Source organism: Tursiops truncatus, chromosome 3 (genome assembly GCF_011762595.2).
Source record: "Tursiops truncatus isolate mTurTru1 chromosome 3, mTurTru1.mat.Y, whole genome shotgun sequence".
Taxonomy (NCBI): Eukaryota; Metazoa; Chordata; class Mammalia; order Artiodactyla; family Delphinidae; genus Tursiops; species Tursiops truncatus.
Genome location: NC_047036.1, coordinates 161745374 through 161764534, shown reverse-complemented (window position 1 = coordinate 161764534; position 19161 = coordinate 161745374). Strand labels below are relative to the sequence as shown.

The window sequence follows — 19161 nt, the reverse complement described above, 5'->3', positions numbered from 1 at the left end:
TAGTGGGGGTGTGGTTCACAGGTGCCTTTCCTGAGCCAGGCTTCTCTCCCATCCCCACAGGAACGGACAATACTGCTGCTGTTGTCCCATTTTACAGATGAGTAAACTGAGGCCCAGGCCACATGGTAAAAATAATCATTATTGTTACAGCAAACATGGTCCTAAAACCTTCACTCACTCAATTCATCTTCAAAACAGCTCTATAATCCAGGCCGAGTTAAAAATCCCTCTGCCTGGCATGCTCTCTTCTCAGATCCTTGCATGGCTTCCTAATTCTCCTCCTTTAGGTCTTTGCCCAGTTGTCAACTCCTCATGGAGGCCTGCCTTGAACCCTCCAATCCAAAATCACACTCCACTACCTGGTAGGACTCTCAATCGCCGTTACTCTACTCTCCTGTTCCTGTTTTCTATCAAACAGGCCACGTATTAATTTATCTATCATGCCTATCAAAGTCAGGACTATGGTGAGGCAAATGAGGCAGTCACCTTGGACACCAAAACCCTCAGTCTTCAAGATAACTAATATTTTAATGCACTATTTGAAAAATCAAAATTAATGCAGAAAAAAATGATAAGCAAAACTTATTTATTTTTTGGCCGCAAGGCTTGTGGGATCTTAGTTCTCTGACCAGGGATTGACCAGGGATTGAACCTGGGCCCTGGAAGTGAAAGCACCGAGTCCTAACCACTGGACCGCCAGGGAATTCCCAGAAAAATTTAAATAAGGACAGGATCCCAGAGGGCTGGGCCAAACCATACTGGAGCTTGAATCAAAAGGAAACGTGTGGGACCGTCTCTACATGTTTTTATGTTTTTCAAATGATTAATGATTTTAATGAAAACAGTATTACTGATTAGTTCGTTTCCATTAAAACCAGGAAAGTTAAATTATAACAAATTTTGGTTTAATTATAAATAAAATATTTAAACTTAATGTTAAGTTTTAACATACTTTTTCTTTTCAATAATTAATGCTCTGAAGAGGGAAAAAAATCACCTGCCTCATCCTAGTCTCAGTCCTGATGCCATTTGAGGAAGTAGCATTTGAGTAAAGATCTGAAGGAGGTGAAGGATGTTAAATTCCTGCTTCCTGTTTGGGGGGTTGGGAGGGATAAATTGGGAGATTGGGATTGACATATACACACTATTGTATATATAAAATAGATAACTAATAAGAACCTACTGTATAGCACAGGGAACTCTACTCAATACTCTGTAATGACGTATATGGGAATAGAATCTAAAAACGGAGTGGATATACGTATATGTATAACCGATCCGCTGTGCTGTACAGCAGAAACTAGCACAACGTTGAAAATCAACTATACTCCAATAAAATTAATTAAAACAGTGAAAAAAATAAAAGAAACTTTTACATTATTACTGTCAATATCACCAAATTATGTGAAAATCTTGGTTATAACAATATAGTGATTTTGATGAAATAAAGGCAAAAGGTGCATTTTGTGAAATAGATACGTGTATATATAAATTCCTGCTTCCTCCATCAGACCCAGAGCGGGGCTTTAGTCTTTCTCCTCCACCCTTCAATCCACACTAGCCCCTTGGCACGTGGTAGGCGCCCCCTGAGTGGATGTGGGATGAAGGAAAGTATGGGGCCATTGAGCCTGATTTGGGGGTTCAGAGCCTGAGGTGTAGCCGGCCTCCTGGTGCACTCACGTCCTGCAGCAGCTTCTCCAGGTTTTCCTGCAATTCGTAGAAGTATACGGTGGTGATGAGGCCGTCGCGGGACTTGGTCAGGCAGTCCCGGGCCAGCTCGATGATCTGGTGGTGAATGAAGCTGAGCACGCCGTCGGCCAGCGGCAGCACGCTGTCAGGTTCGTAGGCGCGGGCGAAGTCGCGCAGCTTCTCTTCCATCTGCGCGGTGGCCTGTGGGAGGGACGGAGGCAGGGCCGGGATGCCGGCGCGGGGCTCAGCCCAGAGGCAGTGGTTGCCAAAGCCTGCACGGCGCGGCGCCGGCCGCCAGGGGGCGCGCGGAGCTAAAGCGAGCGAGGGCTCCGGCCGCCCCGCTTCCCTGCAGCCGCCCCCTGCCCCGCCTCACCTTCGGGAACCTCTCCTTGTAGACATGGTTCATCATCACGATCTCGTTGTCGTAGGAGGAGGGGGAGCGCCCGGGGCTGCGGAGAGAGAAGCCCATCGCGTCCAGCCACTTTCCTCCAAAACTGCAGACAGGCGTCTCGCAGGGCATGAGCCCCCAGACCCACCAGCTTGGACGGGGAGGGGGATTCAGGCCCACCTGAGGCTCCGCGAGCGAGGCCGCACCGCAGGGGAGCGGCGGCCACCATCCTCATCCGTGATGCTCTCGGTGCTGCCGAAGTGTTTGGAGAGGAAGTGGAGCTCGTCCACGGTGGGCTGGTAGGGCAGCTGGTGCAGGCGCTCCTGGGAGGAGCAGGAAGACTGGGGGGAGGGGCGGGGCCGGGGTCAGAGCCACCACGTTCCCCCACAGCTCGGGACCCTGGTCTGGGACCCCCGCGGCTGGCGGGCCACTGAGTAAGGCCAGAATCTGGACCTGGCTTATGATCCTTGGATCCCAAGGCCCAGCTTGGGATTCCTGGCAACAGAGGGGGGCGGGGGGGGCAAGGACAGACACAGATGAGAACAGTGACACAGACATGAATGTGGCCCGAGGGAGCCTGTGAAAACCTGAGTCAAGTCTCATGCCTCCTCTGTTCAGAAGTCTCCATGGCTCCCACGGTACTCATGGTGAATGCCTAAGTCCTCCCCACAGCCCACAAGGTCTTGCAAGATCTGATCCTGTCTCCTTTCCATCACCTCCTCCCACTCTCCCCCTCACCTGCTTCAGCTGCACAGGCCTCCTTGATGGTCCTTGAACAAACCAGGCACACTAGTGCCTCAGGGCCTTTGCACTGACTGTTCTCTCTGTCTGTGACACATCTACTATGGATCACTTCTCCTTCAAGTCTTTGCTTTAAAGTCACCCTTCGGGAGGCCTCCTCTGACCACACGCATCATTCCCTCTCCTTGCCCCAACTCGTTTCTTCTTGCTGACTTCTTATCTCATTACTTACTACTGTACATCTTTATGACTTATTTGTTACTGCTGTCTGCTCCTCCAGGGCAGGGATTTGGTTCTGTTTGGCCCCAGTCAGGGCCTGGCATGCAGTTGGGGCAAACACAGACCCACAGACATCAGTGGAGAAACACAAGGACAGCCACCTGATTCTGCAGGCAGGACGATCTTTTTCAACATGATGTCACTCACTTTCTTGCTTAAAACTCCCCAACCCATCATTATCTATTAATGTTTTCAGTGCACACAATCTATGACCTACAGAATCAGTAGGTCAGACTGAATTTTTAATTTAATTTAATATAAAGCAAAACAGCCTTTCTACGGCTTCCCACTGCATTTAGAATAAAATCCACCTCACGATCCTGGCCAAGAAGTCCCAGCATGAGGAGGGTTGCTGCCTGCCTCACCTCCATCCCTCCACTTCCAACCCAAAGCTCCAGCCACACAAGGCTATTTTCACCTTTCTAAATGTGAAAAGTTCTCTGTTGCCTCTGGGAGTTTGCACATGCTGCTCCCCTTTGCTGAAACACCCTTCCCTCCCTTCTTCCACCTGCCAACCCCCTGCTGATCCTTTGTCTTGGCTTCAAGGCCACCTCTTCCAGGAAACCTTCTTTGACCCTCCTTCCAGCTCAGTCAGGTGCCTCCCCTCTGCTATCATCCCCTTGCCTTATGCTACCCCCATCACAGCTCCGACCACCCCAGCACCCCAAGTTATAAATGCCTTCTTACTGATCTGTCTCCTCCCATGAGGGCTTTGTGAATCCTTGGGCCCAGGCCCAGCTTGTAGAGCCCCACACACATGACAGTCATGTGATAAAAGTCTGCTGAACATCACACCAATATATGGAGGAGCGAACCAGAGAGACATGTAGAAAAGAGGGCAGATGGAGAGAGAGACTTTGGGTACTGCAGTGGGGGAGCAAATGGGCTCTGGGTGAAAGGGGTGTGTCCTGGCCCTGGCCAGCTGCAGACACTTGGGCAGTTGTCTTAACACATGAGCCTTAATGTCATTATCCGAGGTAAGTAAAATAAGTAAGTTAAATAAGTAAAGTAATTAAAATAAGTCCGAGGTAAGTAGGACCCCCAAGAAGATATGTTGAAGATGGAGAACAGGACCTTGGAGGGGACTTGGAACTCACTAAGGGATGGACAGATGACACCCTTGGAGAACAAGAGAAACCCAAAGCTCTCATTTAGGCCAGTCCAGCCGGCCCCCCGCGGCTCCCACCCACCGGCCCCGCCTGCCACACTCACCGAGACGGTGGAGCTGGGCGTGTTGGTGCCATAGCCAGACGAAGGGAGTGAAGCCAGAGACCAACGGCGTCCGTCCGCCCTGGAACCCAGCCGACATGCTCAGAGGCCGTCAGGCCCCACCAGACAGCCCCATTCCTCAGGGTGTGAGAGAAACCACTGGCCGTGGCCAGAGCAGGAGGTGGGGGAATATATCTGCACTCTGAGATTCCTGAAGTCCCCCAGAGTCAAGGAGGTAAAGAGGAAGTCTTCCAGCCAGGTACCCGGGACCTGGAGCAAAGATCAGTCTTCTCTGCTCCTTCCCATTTATACTCCTCTCCTGTCAACCTCATGCCAAACAAGCCCCCAAAGTGAAAAAAGCCCACTCAAGGAAGTCATCCCAGAGGGACCCCAAAAGATGACCGCTAGAGGACCCCCATGAGAAAATTCTCAGAGGAAGATCACTTGGGTCTTTTCAGAGAAGAAATATTCCTTCCTCATAGACACACACACACGCATGCTCCCATGGACACAATCACTCTCATGGCTACATCCATTAGTATTACTGTTACTAGTACGGTTGAGTTCACACACTGAAAGTCACACACATTCACACCACGTGACTCTTCAACACAGACACTCACATGCATTCACTGTTCCATACATGGACCCAAATATCACATGTTTCCAGGCTAACACATAATCATACATGAAAAAAGACACGTACACTCACATATAGACATATACACTTACAGAGACCTGGTACTCACACACTCTGACATACACACACACTCCCCCACACACTCTAGACTTTCACATTCACGTGACACACATTGAAGACACCCTCACGCAGTCAGTCACACATTCAAACTCTCAGCCACACACTCATTCACACTCCCACACAAATTACATATTCACATGGAGACACACATGGAGGTACATGTTTCCTCAGCTATTCACACACACATTTACAACCCTAGAAGTACACAGTCACACACGTTCACTCTCACACGCTGATACACACCCATGGATACAAAAACAGGCATGGGCTGCCTCCCATATTCACAGCCTCACAAACTCACACACATCCCCATCAGCACACAGATTGCACACTCACGTGTACACACACTCCCATGCACTGGAATCCTCTCTCCAGGCAGTGACCTCGCTCAGCTCACCTGCTTCCCAGCTCACCCTCCATGTAGGTAACCACATCCGGCCCAATCTTGGAGCCCTTTTCTGGCTCCCTATTGCCCTCAGCTGAATTCCACGGTCGGAGGGAATCCCCACTCTTCCAAGGGAGCCGTCCTCTGTCCCCACAGTCTCCTGTGACTCGCACCCCACAGCTTTCACCAGCCTTTGCGGTGACCTGCGTTGCCTCCCCAACTCAACTCCAAGGATAGAGAAGGGATGTGGTTCACCCCATATCCCAGGTCCCAGAACACAGCAGTTGTTCAGACGTTTTTAGAATGAATAAAGTTCAAAAAAAAAAGAGACCCACCCAAACACCCTGGTGACTCCTCAAAGATTCCCCCTCAAAATTCAAAGAATCTCTCTTTCTCCCCCAATCTCGACAAAGCCCCCCAGAAAATTCATCTTAGGGACACTCCAGAAACCCACAGAGACCCCCGGAGGGAAACCTGAGATTTCTCCTCTTGGGCCCTCGAGAAATAGCCCTAGGGGCCCTCCCCCACGTAAAGGACCAAGTCTTTCGATGGGCATCAAGCAGTCTGCGCTTGCGCACTTCCTCCCTGCTTCCCTGTCCTGTTGCTATGGAAACGCCTGGCCTAGAGAGCGAGGCTTGGGAGACTAAGACCCAGGCCCCATAGCGCAAGCGCTTTCACTCCGCGGCAAAGGAAGCTCCGCCCCTTCCCTGGTTCTGAACTGGTGGTTGGCCCCGCCTTCTTATAGGTCCCGTCCCTAAGACTGGGTGCCTGTTCCCGCCAGGACGTTGGGGCACTCTGCGGGTCTCTCAGGCCTGACTCGGGTGCAATTAGAAGGGGAACAGATGGTGGCCCAGACGGTGGGTAGGGAGGGTATGGCCAGGGTTCTGGGGCCCTGGGGAGAGGGACTCACCTTCGGGAGGAGGCGAAGGAGAAATGGGCGGGGGTGTTGGGGGAGAAGTTACGGGGACTGTCCAGGGGACTGCTACCTGTGGCGGAAAGAGAGGGATCTTCAGGCTTGGGATAGAAGGCAATCCCATCAAACCTCCTGATCCTCAAAGCGGGTTCCAAACAGCAGCTTGTCCCCTCTTTAGTCTAATCCCACCCACGTATGGGTGGACCGCTCCCCTTAGCTGTGGCCCTGCCTCTCAAAATGTTTTGGCTACCGAGTCAGTCCAGCCCCTCTCCAGGCCGATTCCGTCTTTTTCGAGGTGGCCCCGCCCCTTAGGTATGGCTCCTCCTTTCTGCTCCATCCCCTTTCCAATCAAGCTCCTCCTGGGCCTCCGCCCACAAATTCCCGTCCCCCTGCGGACCGGCCAAGCCAACACAAGATGGCTCCGCCCCTTGTCCAATCCCGGTCCTCTCCGTCTAGACTCTGGACCACCACTCCTGTGGCATGGACACACCCCTCGCCTGTGACCACGCCTCCTCTAGTCTGGCCCACAAACCCACCACCTGTCTCACCCAGGTGTCCAGGCAGTGGGGAGTGGGGTCGCGGCAGCGTGGGCGAAGTGCTGGTCAGGATGAGACTTTTCCGGTTACTGGTGCGGCAGCTGCGGGGAAGGCGAGGCAAGGGACCGGACCCGGCCGTAGCCCAGTGAGTTTGTGCACCCAACCCGCGGTCCTCCCATCTCAGATCCCCACCTGTCTCCCAACTGTGTGTGCTTGGATGTGCTCCCAAAGGACTGCTCAGAGGAGGAGGCAGTGGAGGCTTCGGTAGGACTGTGTATGGGAGGTGATGCGTATGTGTTGTGTATGTGCAAGACTCCTGGTGTGGATCATGTGTGCCCATGCATGGCACAGTGTATCAGTCAGGGGTGATAGTCATGTCCACGTGATACTAATGGAGATACTGAGTGTCTGTGTGTCTTTGGGTCCTTGCGTGACATTCGCTGTGTGTATCCAGGTGTGGCACCCGTGTGTGAATTCAGCACTGGGAGCATCCTAGTGTGACATCATGTGTGACAGTCCTTGGGTTTATCTTGTGTGACATGACCTGTGGCTTTGTGTGTCTATATGACACAGTGTAACGCCACTTGTCCATGGCTAGATGTGCCACTGTGTGCTGTAAAGTGTGCGTGATGCATGATTTCTGCTACGTGTCTGTCTTCGTGTAGCAATCTGAGTCTGTATGAGATACTGTCCTTGTGTCTGAGTGTGACATTCACCATGTGTGTTCCCGTGTGGCATCTACTGTGTGTGAGTTTAACACCCTGTGACACTGGGCACGTCTGAGCATACCACTGTGTGTGACATGGATGAAAATGAGTGAAAACCTGTGATATTGTGTGTGTCTCCGACTCTGCAAGATTCTGTGTCTGTTATTCTATCATCCGTGTGGCACAACATATGACATGCTTAGGTGATATCGTATATTGTGACATTGCACGGATGTCATTGCCACACATGTGTCTGTGTGCATTTCAGATGGCACAATTGTGTGTGTGGATCACCAGGCATGTGACATCTTACTGAGTGTACACTACACTGTGCCTGTGGGCTTACTTGTCTGTGTGATGCTGCGAGTGTCCTTGTGTGTCTGTGTGTGCCTCTGACCTATGGCCACCATATGGCTGGGTACGCGTGGCGGCTCCCGGGTGTATCTGGGACACTAGGGCTGTTGTGTGTGTATGTGTGTGTGACATCATGTCCTGAGTGACGCTATGTGTCACTATTTTTCGTATGAGGCTGTGTTCTTTGGGGGGCGGTTGTGCTATGATAAAAGCCCCCCCTTTCATTCTGCCCCTCAGGATCCCAGCTTCCAAAGAGGGACCCTCCAGCCCCTCCATTCTCTTCGCACACACCCCCCTCCCCGGCTCAGTGACTGAGCATATTCGCGCGGCCAGAGCACGCGGCATGGGGGTGGGGGGAGGCCAGGCTGCGGCTATTGTTCTGAGGGTGCTAAGCCCCCCACCCTCCCCTTCTTCCCCTACCCTCACCGGGCTGCCGGAGCCCGCAGCGCCATCAGACAAAGGCGCCTCAATCCCCCACCAGGCGCAGCCCCCTCCCCCCGCGGCGGTCCTTTCTAGCGTGCAGTCCCCCCAGCCTCAGCCCACACTGCCCCCCATTCAGCCCCATCCCTGGCAGGAAGGCGCGAGCGAGCACCTCTGGCGCAGCTGGACCGGGTGCAGCATCCCGGGCCCCGCCCTGCAGCAGCAGCCGGAGGGCGGTTTTGGGGGAAGGGCCAGGTCAGGGTCTGAGGGATCGGGGGTCTACCTCTTGGTGCGACGGAACATACTGCCGCCAGGGAAGGAGGGCATCGAGAAATTGGAAAGCGCGGTCCAGAGAGAGTCAGACATGACCCGGCGGCGGCGACATGGTGGCAGGTGCGGCAGCGGCGGCGGCGCGGGGAGCAAACGCGCGGGGCGGAGGCTGGAGCCGCAGCGGGCAGGGTAGGGCGGGGGAGGGGAAGGCCTGCGGCTGCCGCTAGCCAGAAGGGGGCGCTGCAGTGCACCAGCGCGTCTGGCCCCGCCCGCGCGCCCGCCTGGCGCCCCCACCCGGGCCGGAGAAGGGGCGGCCAGCCCCGCGCGTTTCTCCCCAGGGCTCACCTGCTGCTTTTCCGGGGCAGGGGCAAATCTTTCTGGAAGGCAAAGGAGCAAAAGGATAGAGGTCAGCGGGGACCAGCAGCCACTGCCCAAAAGCCCTGTCAGCCCCCTGGAGGGGTAGAGGTGGGATGGGACAGGTTCTTCATCAGCATGGTCACCTGCGCCCTTGGCCATGAGGTGAGGGCTGGGCTCCTAGGGGAAAAGGGTACCAGGGTGATTCCTCTCCCGACCCCCAGAGGCCAGCAGAGGGCCCCCTATAGGACTCCCGAGCTGGCGTCTCAGTATGTGTTTGTGCAAATGAAAACATCCAGGAGTCGTTATTTGAAAAATATTTCTTGAGCACCTACTGTATGACAGGCCCCGTGCTAGGCACTGGGGACACAGCCGTGAATGAGACAAAAATCCTGCCCTTTGGGGACTAGCATTGAAAGGAAGGAAGCAGACAACCAAGATTAACATAGAAGTGAATGAAATAATTTTAGACAGAAATAAATGTTATGAATAAAATTAAGCAAGGTGATGTGATGGAAAATGGCTAGGAGGGGGACATGATAGTTACAGAGGTCTGCTCTGTGGAGATGATTTTTAAGTTTGTTGCTGAAAAATAAAAGTCAGCCCTGGGAGGCTCTGTGGCGAGAGCATTCCGGGTAGAGGGAATTGCAAAGGCCTGGAGGTAGGAATAAACTTGGCATGCTCAAGCATGAAAGGGTGAATGACTGGATGGATGAATGAATGATTCCTCCACACCTCAATGGTTCTACCCCACTCTCAATCAGATTCACAGAGTTGGGGTGGGGAGAGTTAGGGTGGCTCAAACTGAGATTTGACATGGGAATCAGGTGATGGCTGGGTGGTCTTTTTCAGTAATGGCAGTGATAATAATTGGTAGGTATTGGGACTTCCCTGGTGGTCCAGTGGTTAAGACTCCGTGCTTCCAATGGAGGGGGCGAAGTTCAATCCCTGGTCATGGAAGCCACATGCCACGCGGTGTGGCAACAAAAAAAAAAGTTAGGTATTAACTCTGTCCACATCACAAGAAGGTTGCATTCTGTTTGTCAAGCACACAGGAAACCACTACAGGGACCAGAAATTACAGAGGTCTGGACGCTTTTCTGAGAGCACTGGGGAGAAGGGTCATCACCTTCCACCCAGTTCTGTGTCCACAGGCTAAGGTGAATAAAAGGGATTGGGTAGGGCTGCAGGCAGAAAGATTCAGGTTAGGGTTCCAAAAGCCCTTTGGTGGGGACTCCAACAAGGGAGAAATGAGGAGTGTTCTAGGATTTTTCTAGAATCTCTGATAGCAGAAAGCCCCGGGTTCAAATCCCAGTTTTGCCACTTATAACCTTGGCAAATGACCTTCCGATAGTCCATTCCTTCTAGAGGATTCTGTCAGATGATGCAGGTGCCTAGCACCTTAGTATGGTGTCTAGCATATAGTAAGTGCTCAATAAATGTTAGGTCATAGGAACAGGAGTTATTGTGGATGGACATGCTGCATGGCAGAAGATGGGCCAGAGGGACCTCACACTCCCATGTACAGAGGACAGATGGATGGTCGGCGTCAAAAGGAACACTGTCCACATTGGCAGCCCTGCCATCCTGAGCCAGGGGTGACCGGAAATCTATACCAGGTTTTCCCTCTGTCTTTGCAGGATCAGCTTGAATAAGCGGCCCCTTGGACAAGCCCCTTGGACCAGCCGGCCTGCCAGGGCCAGGCGGCTGCAATGGCACAATCAAAATCAAGACCTGGATTTTCCCCGCCACGGAGCCCGGTACTCCAGACTCGGGTACAATGGGCCTAGGAGGGTGAGCCCCAGGGGGACCTTTAAGTGCTACCTAGAAAAGTCCTCGACTCTAGCCCCATCTGCTAGCATCCCTAAACATTTTAGGGTCGAAGAAAGGGGCAAGGTGGAGAGGTAGAGGATCTGGATCCTTGGCGTCCGTGTAAACAGACGCCACTTCCATCCCCAGCTGCAGAGCTGCTCTGCCCAGCGGATTCTGCATCTCTTCGTGATTAACGGACGGCCCTGTGGCCGGGGCATTCGAACTTAGGTTGCTGTACGATCCCAACTGCACACAGGGGACCTTGGGAGCTCCGTGGTTGTGGGACAGCTCCTAAGGGGTTGCACCAGTGTGTGAGAGTGTATTCAGGCTGCGAAGTGGTTAACCCTGCCAGAAGGGAAGAGGTTCGGGCAGGACTTCGGTGGAGTAGCTCCCTCGGCCTAGAAGCCTGGGGAAGGATGGGTGGATGAGTGGGAGGATCCCGGGTTGGGGGCGTGGTCTTGCGCTGGAGAGCTAAGTCCCGCGTGGCACTGAGCCAATAGGAGTCGGCGCCGGCCCAGGGGGCGGGGACACACCCCATGCAGGCTCCGCCCGTTTCAGCCCTTTTCTGGGGACCCGACGGCGCGGACCCAGTCTAACTGCTTCAGCACTTGCTCTGGTTTTGCAGCAGCTCCCTCGCTTTTATCAGAACCCGTTCTCCTAACCCAGCCCAGGGAAAGGAAGGAAATCCGAGGAAGACCTGAAGAGCCCATCTGGGCTCTGGTTAAAACTCAGGTCTGGCTCCAGCATCATCCAGACGCCAGGGAAGTCCTTCCTGCCCTCTGAAATGGCCCCATCCAAAGATGGACGAGGCCCCTGGGTGATGGTTTGAATCCTCTCCTTCTCTTTCCAAGCTCCAGGCTAGGGATGTAGCCTGAGACTGGGCCCATTCTAGGCTTTATATAAACTTCTCCGGACTACCTAGCTCGGGGCTGCTTCAAGGAGGCTCAGAAAGACCAGATGCCAGGCAAACCTTAGGGTGAAGCTTTGACCGATTTCCTCTCTGGGGTTAGTTTGGGGCCAACACCGAACCCCCGTATTAACCCTTAGAAGTGCATGCTGCAGACCGAAGAGAACCCTTCTCAGCTTCAGAATCCCCACCTATCTAGGATGTGGGAGTTCCTGACACCTGGATTTGTCCCCGCCTTCCCCACACTCCACAGCAAACCTCAGTGTCCCACTCCGCGCAGTGGACCCACGTCTCCTGCGCCTGCGCAGCCTAGAGACCAACATCGTCTAAGGCTGCAAGGAGCTAAAAATCGCTCCCGCCCACCCACAAGCTGGGCTGGACTTGAGGATCGCGGAGTGGGGGTGGGGGGGTAGTGTTGTAGTGGAGCGGGGTGGAATGAAGAGTGAGGAGGGAGGCTGTCTAGATGCCTGTCCAATTAGGGCAGTAGGAAGAATCCTGGTGGCCGAGCAGGTGCGTGGAGGTCGCAGGGGGTCGGCATGCCTCAGGAAGGGACTCCTGGGGTGGTGAGGGGCGAGGCTGCAGCACAAATATGTTTACCACTGCTGCGGCGCCGGCAGCCCCGAGGGGCGCGGGCCCTGGGGCAATAACTTTGTTCTGCGCCCCCTCACCCCCAGCCTGGCTGGGCACCAGGGCAAAGACCTCGATCCCAGCCCCTTCCCCCTCTGACGGGCCGGGAGCCCCTCGGGTTATCCTCGAGGGGAGCGCAAGGCTGCATCCCCCTCTGTCAGATCCCTGGATCCCCGGGCGGCCCCTGAGGGGCGGGGTCCCCAGCGCGGCGGGACGCGCGGCCACCGCGTTCCCCTTAGGTAGAGTCCCGAGGCCATGGGAGAGGGCGCCTGGGCCAACCCTGGCGTAAGTTCTCCCGCCTCCTGCCGGGCCCCGCCCCAGGGCGCCGACCCCTTCCCCTCCACCCGGGGCCAGGGCTGCCGAGTACCTGCAGCCTCCGGCGACGAATCAGGCCCGAATCATCCATGGCGGCGGCGGCGGCAGAGGCTTCGGCCCCGGGGAGGGAGGTGGGAGGCGGCGGCAGGGGCGGCGGCGGGAGGAGGGAGGCGGGAGGCGGGAGGCGGAAGGCGGGAGGGAGTGAGAAGCCGCGGGGACCGCGGCGGCGGCGGCGGCGGCGGCTGGGGGGGGGGGGGGAGGGGGCAGGGAGGTGGCGGGGGCGGAGCAAAGTGGGGCGGACCCGGCGTCGTCACTGCGTCTGGGCGCCCGAGCCCGGCCTCGGCCAGGGCTGCCCGCGCTGGGGGCGGGGGGGGGGGGGGGGGGGGGGCCGGGGGGGGGCGGGGGCGGCGGACAAGAGGGGGAAGGAGCCTCCAGATGTCCCCAGGGAAGTCAAGCTACCGAGAGACCCCTGTAGAGACACGCCAGGGGAGAGACATGCCCATGGGTAGACTCCCAACCCAAGAAACACCCCAAAGGAGACAGTCTCACTAAGATATATTCCTTATGCAGACAACCTCCTCCCCGCGGTGACCCCCTCAGAGAGACACATTCCCACGGGGAGGTAGTCTCCATAGGGAGGCCCTCTCCAATCAGAAACTCCTCTCACCCTGAAAATCATTTCTAAAACAGATGGTCTCTGAGGGGTGACGCTTCCTCTCAAAAGCCCACCCTCCAAAGAGGAGACATTTTCGTAGAGAAAGATCCCCGCGGGTGATATTTCACTTGGGGAGCTTGGTGAGGTTACCCTCAGTGAAAGACCCCACGAAAGCCATATTCTCTATGGGAAATTGTCCCCACCCACGAGACCTCACATCCCAAGGAGATACACTCTTACAGAGTGTGTATTTGCACTGAGGAGACCCGTCCTTACGGGAGAAGCCCCCTCCGAAAATCATTTACATGCTTATACCAACCCGCTTCCCTAGCGATCCCCTCCCTCATCGTCAGGATTAAGAAGCCAGGCCAGGCTGGGCCGTATTTATAGGAACGATTAGCTGGTGGTTGGGGAGGAGGGCAGCCGAAGCGATTTTCACCACTCCCCCGCAGTGTTCCTGCAGCTGAGGCCAAGCCAACCATGCTTCCCCTAGTTGTAGTGAAAAGCGTCGGAGACCTCCCCACGCTAGTCTTGGCATTGGAGGGCATGGTGGGGTGGGGGCTTCCCAAGGGTCTCAGTCCATAACTGTCCCGAAGACCCTGGAGGGCGCGGTCACTGGGCGGGAGCGACCCCTGCCTGTCAAAGGGGGCTACAGCGAGGTCTAGGTCCCGGTGTTCCCCAGGCGCTTGTCTGCTCATCTCTGCGCCTTTGCCTGAGTTGTCTCGGTCTGTTTCTCTCTGTCTCTGTCAGCATGTTCGTGTTGCCATCTCGCTGAGTCTGTTCCTCGCACTTCTCTGTCCAAGGCCGGGAAACTGCTCTTGACGCGCCTTCTCCCGCCGGCTGCCGCGGGAGCTCTCCGTGGTGCTGATTTCTAGCGCTCCAGTCCGTAGTGCTGAAATATGAGCTCAGGTTGGGGGCGGAGGTTAGGGAAGGGGAAGGGTTGTCGGGAGGCACAGCCTAGAGGCTGGACAGATAAGACCCACGAGCACCCTGAACTACCCCAGGATGAACCGGAGGAAGGCTAGGTCCACTGAGTACTGGTTGCTGAAGCTTCCAGGACATCAGTGGGTGTCCTTAGAGGGGCCAGGAGACAGTGCCTCCTGATTAATTTACTCAACAGGTATTGAGCACCTACTGTGTGCAAAGCAGTGTTTTGGATTCTGGGAGTACATCAGTAAAAGAGACAGACAAAAACTCTGCACTATCCGAGAAAAGAGGGAGAGAGATTTGTGGTAGTACTCATTGCTCACAAAAACACATATGCAAACTCTACAAGCACAGGCACGCACACACACTGTGCAAATACACACACAAACACGAAAGTACCAACACATGCTCAACAAACAGACTCGCATATACCCATTCACACACCCTGCAAACACATACTCCACAAAAACACATATTCTGCAAATACACACACATACAAACACATACTCAGCAAACACAAACTCACAAACACATGTAATCATTTGCAAACATGGAGTTAGCACATAGACACAGAGAGTCTTATGCAAACACATAAACACAGAATACAAACACACACTCAGCAAACACAGAAACACATATTCACATAAACTCACATTCTGGAAACACACGTGCAAACACATACTTAGACATACACACACTCGGCAACGCAGGCATACACAAACAACACATAAAAACACTCAACAACACAAGCACACACTCATCGTCCCCAAACCAAAGGAAGCTCAGCTGCACACAAACTCTTGTCCAAAATACAGACTCATTATCCTCCCAATGCAAAACATGGACACATATACACACACTCACATACCCACTGGAGGGCTGTTTTTCTTTTCTTTTCTATTTTATTTTATTTTAGAGGGCTGTTTTTTCTTACTGGACTCCCCCACTAAACTATCAGCTCTATGAGGGTTGAGATTTTCATGTCTTAGTCACTACACTGCATCCCCAGAATCTGGCACACACTAGGTGCTCAATAAATGTTTGTTGAATGAATTGAGGGAATGTTTGCAGGGACACAAATTCACAGAAACTGCAAAGGGGCACACACACATACACACACACACACACATGTCAGATGGAGTCCTACACCCTCTCCACACATGACAACACCTTCTTGTTCACTCATTGTCAACATTCATGGTCAATAACCTTTGTCCAGTGACCTATTCACAATAATTTGCACAACATCTATCCTCATCCTTCATCCCCCTCCCCTTCACTTATTATCTGACTCTTACTCAACTGGACACACTTGGCTCTTGGAACACTTACAGACCTCCTTACCCAGATTTTGAGCACACACACACACCACACACTAAAGAGACGCACATAAACATATCGTCACACAACAAACACACATACCCACTCAATACATACACAAACACAAAACACACCCTCATCCCACACACACACACCCTCATCCATCTCCTCACACATATACAGAGTTTAAGTCACAAGCTCAACATAAAGACAAACACAAGGATATATACACACCAGCCTCAGATCCTCTGGTCTTTGGTCAGCTGGAGCAGAGGGCGGGGCGGTGGGAAATCCCTCCCCTGCATCAAACCACGCCCCTTTCAGCTGTTTCCTGGATTTGACCCTGAGGTGTCTCAGCAGTGCCCTAGACTCCAGTCCGGCTAACAGGTGAGGGGTGGCCGGAGGGGGCAGAGAGGGGGAGGGAATTGCCGTGTCTTCACAGATCCCTAGTTCCCCCTGCCCTGGGGCCTTTGGATCCCACTGGCAGAATCCGAGTCCTGCCACAGCCAAGCTTGGGTCCAGAGGTCCAGCCCTGGGTGTCAGCCCCTAAGCTGATTGTGGGCCGAGAGAAGGTGACCATGAAAGGGGCCAGCAGGGATCAAGAGGGAGGGAGGAGACTGGGCAGAAGAGAAGGAAGAATTACTGGACAAGAGGGGGGATTGGAAGATCTGGGGAGGTCCCTTTAGAGGACGGAGGAGGTTGCCTGAGGGCCCATAGGGTGGGAGATCCCACTTTGGGTCGGGGTGGGGGGGAAGGGAACCAATGTCAAACAGGGGTGGGGACACTTGCACCTGAAGGGATGGAGGGGACATGAGTCTGACGGGGGGGGGGCTCCTTGGTCAGAGACAGACCTTGGTGGCCCCCGGGGATTTGAGGGTCCTTGGCTATTGCTTCCTCATCAGCTGCCCTTTCTCTGCTCTGCCTGGCACTGTCTCCTGGCTGCGTATCAGGACAGTGCCACCCTGAGCTACCAGAAAGGGACAGCTGAACCTCACCCCGTATCCCAGCTGACTCTTATCTCAGGTGGACATGGTCTGCAGGGGTTGCACTCGACCCAGGGGCCTGGCCTGGGCCCTGCAACTGACCCTGGCATGGATCCTGCTGGGGGCTTGTGGAGGGAGCCACCCACTCCCAGCTAGATCCCAGAGACACCATAGGCTGGTGACCAATTTGGGCACAAGCCAGCTGCACCTGGCAGGTAAGCATTCCAGACTTTGCCTAAACTCTAACAACCAGAAACCCCAACTCAACCATAACAATGCCAGAATTTCCTTTGGAGAGGGGTTTAGGGTGACCGGAGGAGGCACCTGGGTCTAGTGGTGGTTAAACAGCACAAACTGCCTAGGTTTAAATCCCAACTCTGCCACTTCATAGCTGTGTGACCCTGGGCAAATCACTTAACCTCTCTGAGCCTCAGGTGGGCCATTAAGAAAGGAGGAGAAATAATAGACCTACCTCATAAGGATGTTGTAAAAGTGTATATGTAAGTATATGAGAATTTATATCACCACCAGGTTGTCATAAATGATAAGCTGATTATGATTAGTGATTATTTCTTGAAGCTCCATTTGCATCACAAGCGAAGTGTCTTTAACTTTTATGTTTGAGAGAACATATATAATTGGGGTCTCCCCGTTCAGAGGAACCCCAAGCCTTGGTTCCCCAACCCTACCTGAGGATCCAAGATGGCAACTCACTGGAGTCCCCTTCTCCATGACACTCTTGTCCCTCAGAGATGAACACACCAGAGGCATCGGACCCTGGGATCGTCTCAGGGAGCTGTGGGGAGCTGAGCCCCGGGCAAGTACAGCAACCTCCAGTGTTTCCTTGTGTTCTTTGCTCCAGCTGTCCCGACCAGGGGACAGAGCCCTTGCGCACCTTGACCTATCTGGGCCTGTCTCTCCCGATATCCAGGTGTGAATCCTTCCTGGGAAACCTCCAGGTTGCCCTCCGCAGTCGTTTCCACCTGCTGCTATTGGGGGTACGCCAGACACAGCCTCTCTGCTCGGAGCTCTGCGATGCCTGGTAGGAGTGGCGGGGCGTGAGGGGTGTGGTCTATGGCTTGGGCGGGGCCGAACGGGGGATCTGCAGCTTGATCCTCCGGGTGCCTGAAGGGGCGTGGCCTGCGTCCAAAGCCACCAAGGTGTACAGGACGAGGCCTGGTGTTTAGAGGCTAGGTAGAAAGGGACGGGGCCTGTGGAGGACCCGCTGCTAAGACTGGCACTACGGAGGACTGGCCTTCCATGGAGCTGGCTTTTTTTTTTTTTTTAAGGGGAGGGCCTCTTGATTGAAAAGAGAAGCTAAAAGGGTGGGGCTGGCCTGGAATAGATGGTCTGAGGTCGGCAGGTGTGAGGCCTGAAGTGACAGAGCCCTGGTAAGTTTAGAGAATATGGGGCAGGCTGAAATCTGGGGGATGGCTTTTGTAGGAGCGTGGTTCTAAGAGGCGGTGCCTGGATCTGGGGAAGGGACATACCCGGGGCAAAGCCTTGGAGAGCAGGAATCCCACTAGGACGTGGCTGCGGAGTCTTCACCCGCCTTCTTTTCTCCACACACCATCCCCAGGTTTGCCACCTGCGAAAGTGATATCATCTGCAGCCCGACTTGGCTCCCACTCCTAGAAAAGAGGGGCTGCGAGCCTGGCTGCACCACCTATGGGCAGGTGAGCATGGGACAGAGGAAGCCAGGAAGAGACTGATACTTCCCCTCACTATGTCCTGGGTTAGCCCGTCTAGGTCCCAGAGTCCGGACTGGCACTCCCAAGGCCCCCACTCCCATCCTTCCCGCTTCCACAGCCCAATCTCCATAGTAGGATATGCCTGTAGCCTCCCTAAGGCCCACTGAGTCTGGATTTGCCCTCCCCAAAGGACGGTCTCTGCTCTAGGCCCGTCCACAGTCCCCCTGGAAGGCCCAGAAACCCGAGTCTCCTTCTCCAAGGCCCCAGCCTTCATCTGGTTCTCTGCCACCCGAGCCCCCGGGACCCAGTAAAACCTCGCACTCCCCAAGGCCCCACCCCCACTATGGCCCTGCCCCCAGACTCCCGGGATGACCTAGAGGTGAGAATTTCCTGCCCTAAGATCGCGCCGCTGCCCCCAGGGTAGCTGGACTCCACCAACTCGGACCCAAACTTCACCCCTTCCCGCCAGACTTTTGCTGACGGAGCGGAACTTTGCCGCTCGTTTCTGGGCTACGCGGTACCAGTGGCGGATCCTGGCTCTGGTCACTGCCTCAACATTTCCACCTCGGTGCTGCCGCGTCCCAGACACGCACGGAGGGCCCGGGAAACCACTTTCCGGCGCTCCCGACGCCCTCGCACCTGGATCCTGGACGCTGCAAGCAGCGGAAGTGGCAGTGGAAGTGGCAGCGGCCCCTAGGGGGCGCCTGGCCTTGAATGGAAGATGCACCCCCTCTCCCCACCTCCGACCCCGCCGCTCAAGACACCCAGAGTCCCACCCCTGTCCCTCTCTGCATTCTAGTTTCCAGAGTCCCATCCTTCCTCTCTGGGGCCCCAGAGACTCGCGCCTCTTCAGATTATTTGAGAAATAACCCAATTGTAGTTCATTGTTTTCCTCACCCCCCTGAATAAAGTCGCCAGT

At 54.6% G+C, this 19161-nt stretch overlaps 2 protein-coding genes across 3 annotated transcripts in view; one reads left to right on the top strand and one right to left on the bottom strand.

Moving 5' to 3' along the window:
- The window catches only part of MAST1 (microtubule associated serine/threonine kinase 1), a 26125-nt gene extending 13329 nt beyond the window's left edge, over positions 1–12796 (bottom strand). Inside the window, exons 1-8 of the mRNA XM_033855100.2 lie at positions 12719–12796; positions 8997–9028; positions 6913–7001; positions 6362–6437; positions 4310–4388; positions 2258–2418; positions 2063–2138; positions 1681–1890 (exon numbers count right to left, since the gene is read on the bottom strand). Coding sequence (XP_033710991.1) covers positions 1681–1890; positions 2063–2138; positions 2258–2418; positions 4310–4388; positions 6362–6437; positions 6913–7001; positions 8997–9028; positions 12719–12757 — 762 coding nt within the window. The 5' untranslated portion in view covers positions 12758–12796. The remainder of the gene's footprint in view (positions 1–1680; positions 1891–2062; positions 2139–2257; positions 2419–4309; positions 4389–6361; positions 6438–6912; positions 7002–8996; positions 9029–12718) is intronic.
- On the top strand, positions 12161–19161 carry RTBDN (retbindin). Of its 2 annotated transcripts, XM_073803160.1 has the most exons (6): positions 12161–12234; positions 15893–15955; positions 16519–16766; positions 17302–17593; positions 18131–18227; positions 18712–19161. In XM_073803160.1, exons 3-6 carry the CDS (start codon positions 16598–16600, stop codon positions 18937–18939), a joined length of 786 nt encoding a protein of 261 aa, XP_073659261.1. In that variant the 5' UTR covers positions 12161–12234; positions 15893–15955; positions 16519–16597; the 3' UTR covers positions 18940–19161. The 2 variants fall into 2 exon arrangements, with proteins under 2 accessions (XP_073659261.1, XP_073659262.1); XM_073803161.1 differs by lacking the exon at positions 12161–12234 and having other exon boundaries at positions 14545–15955.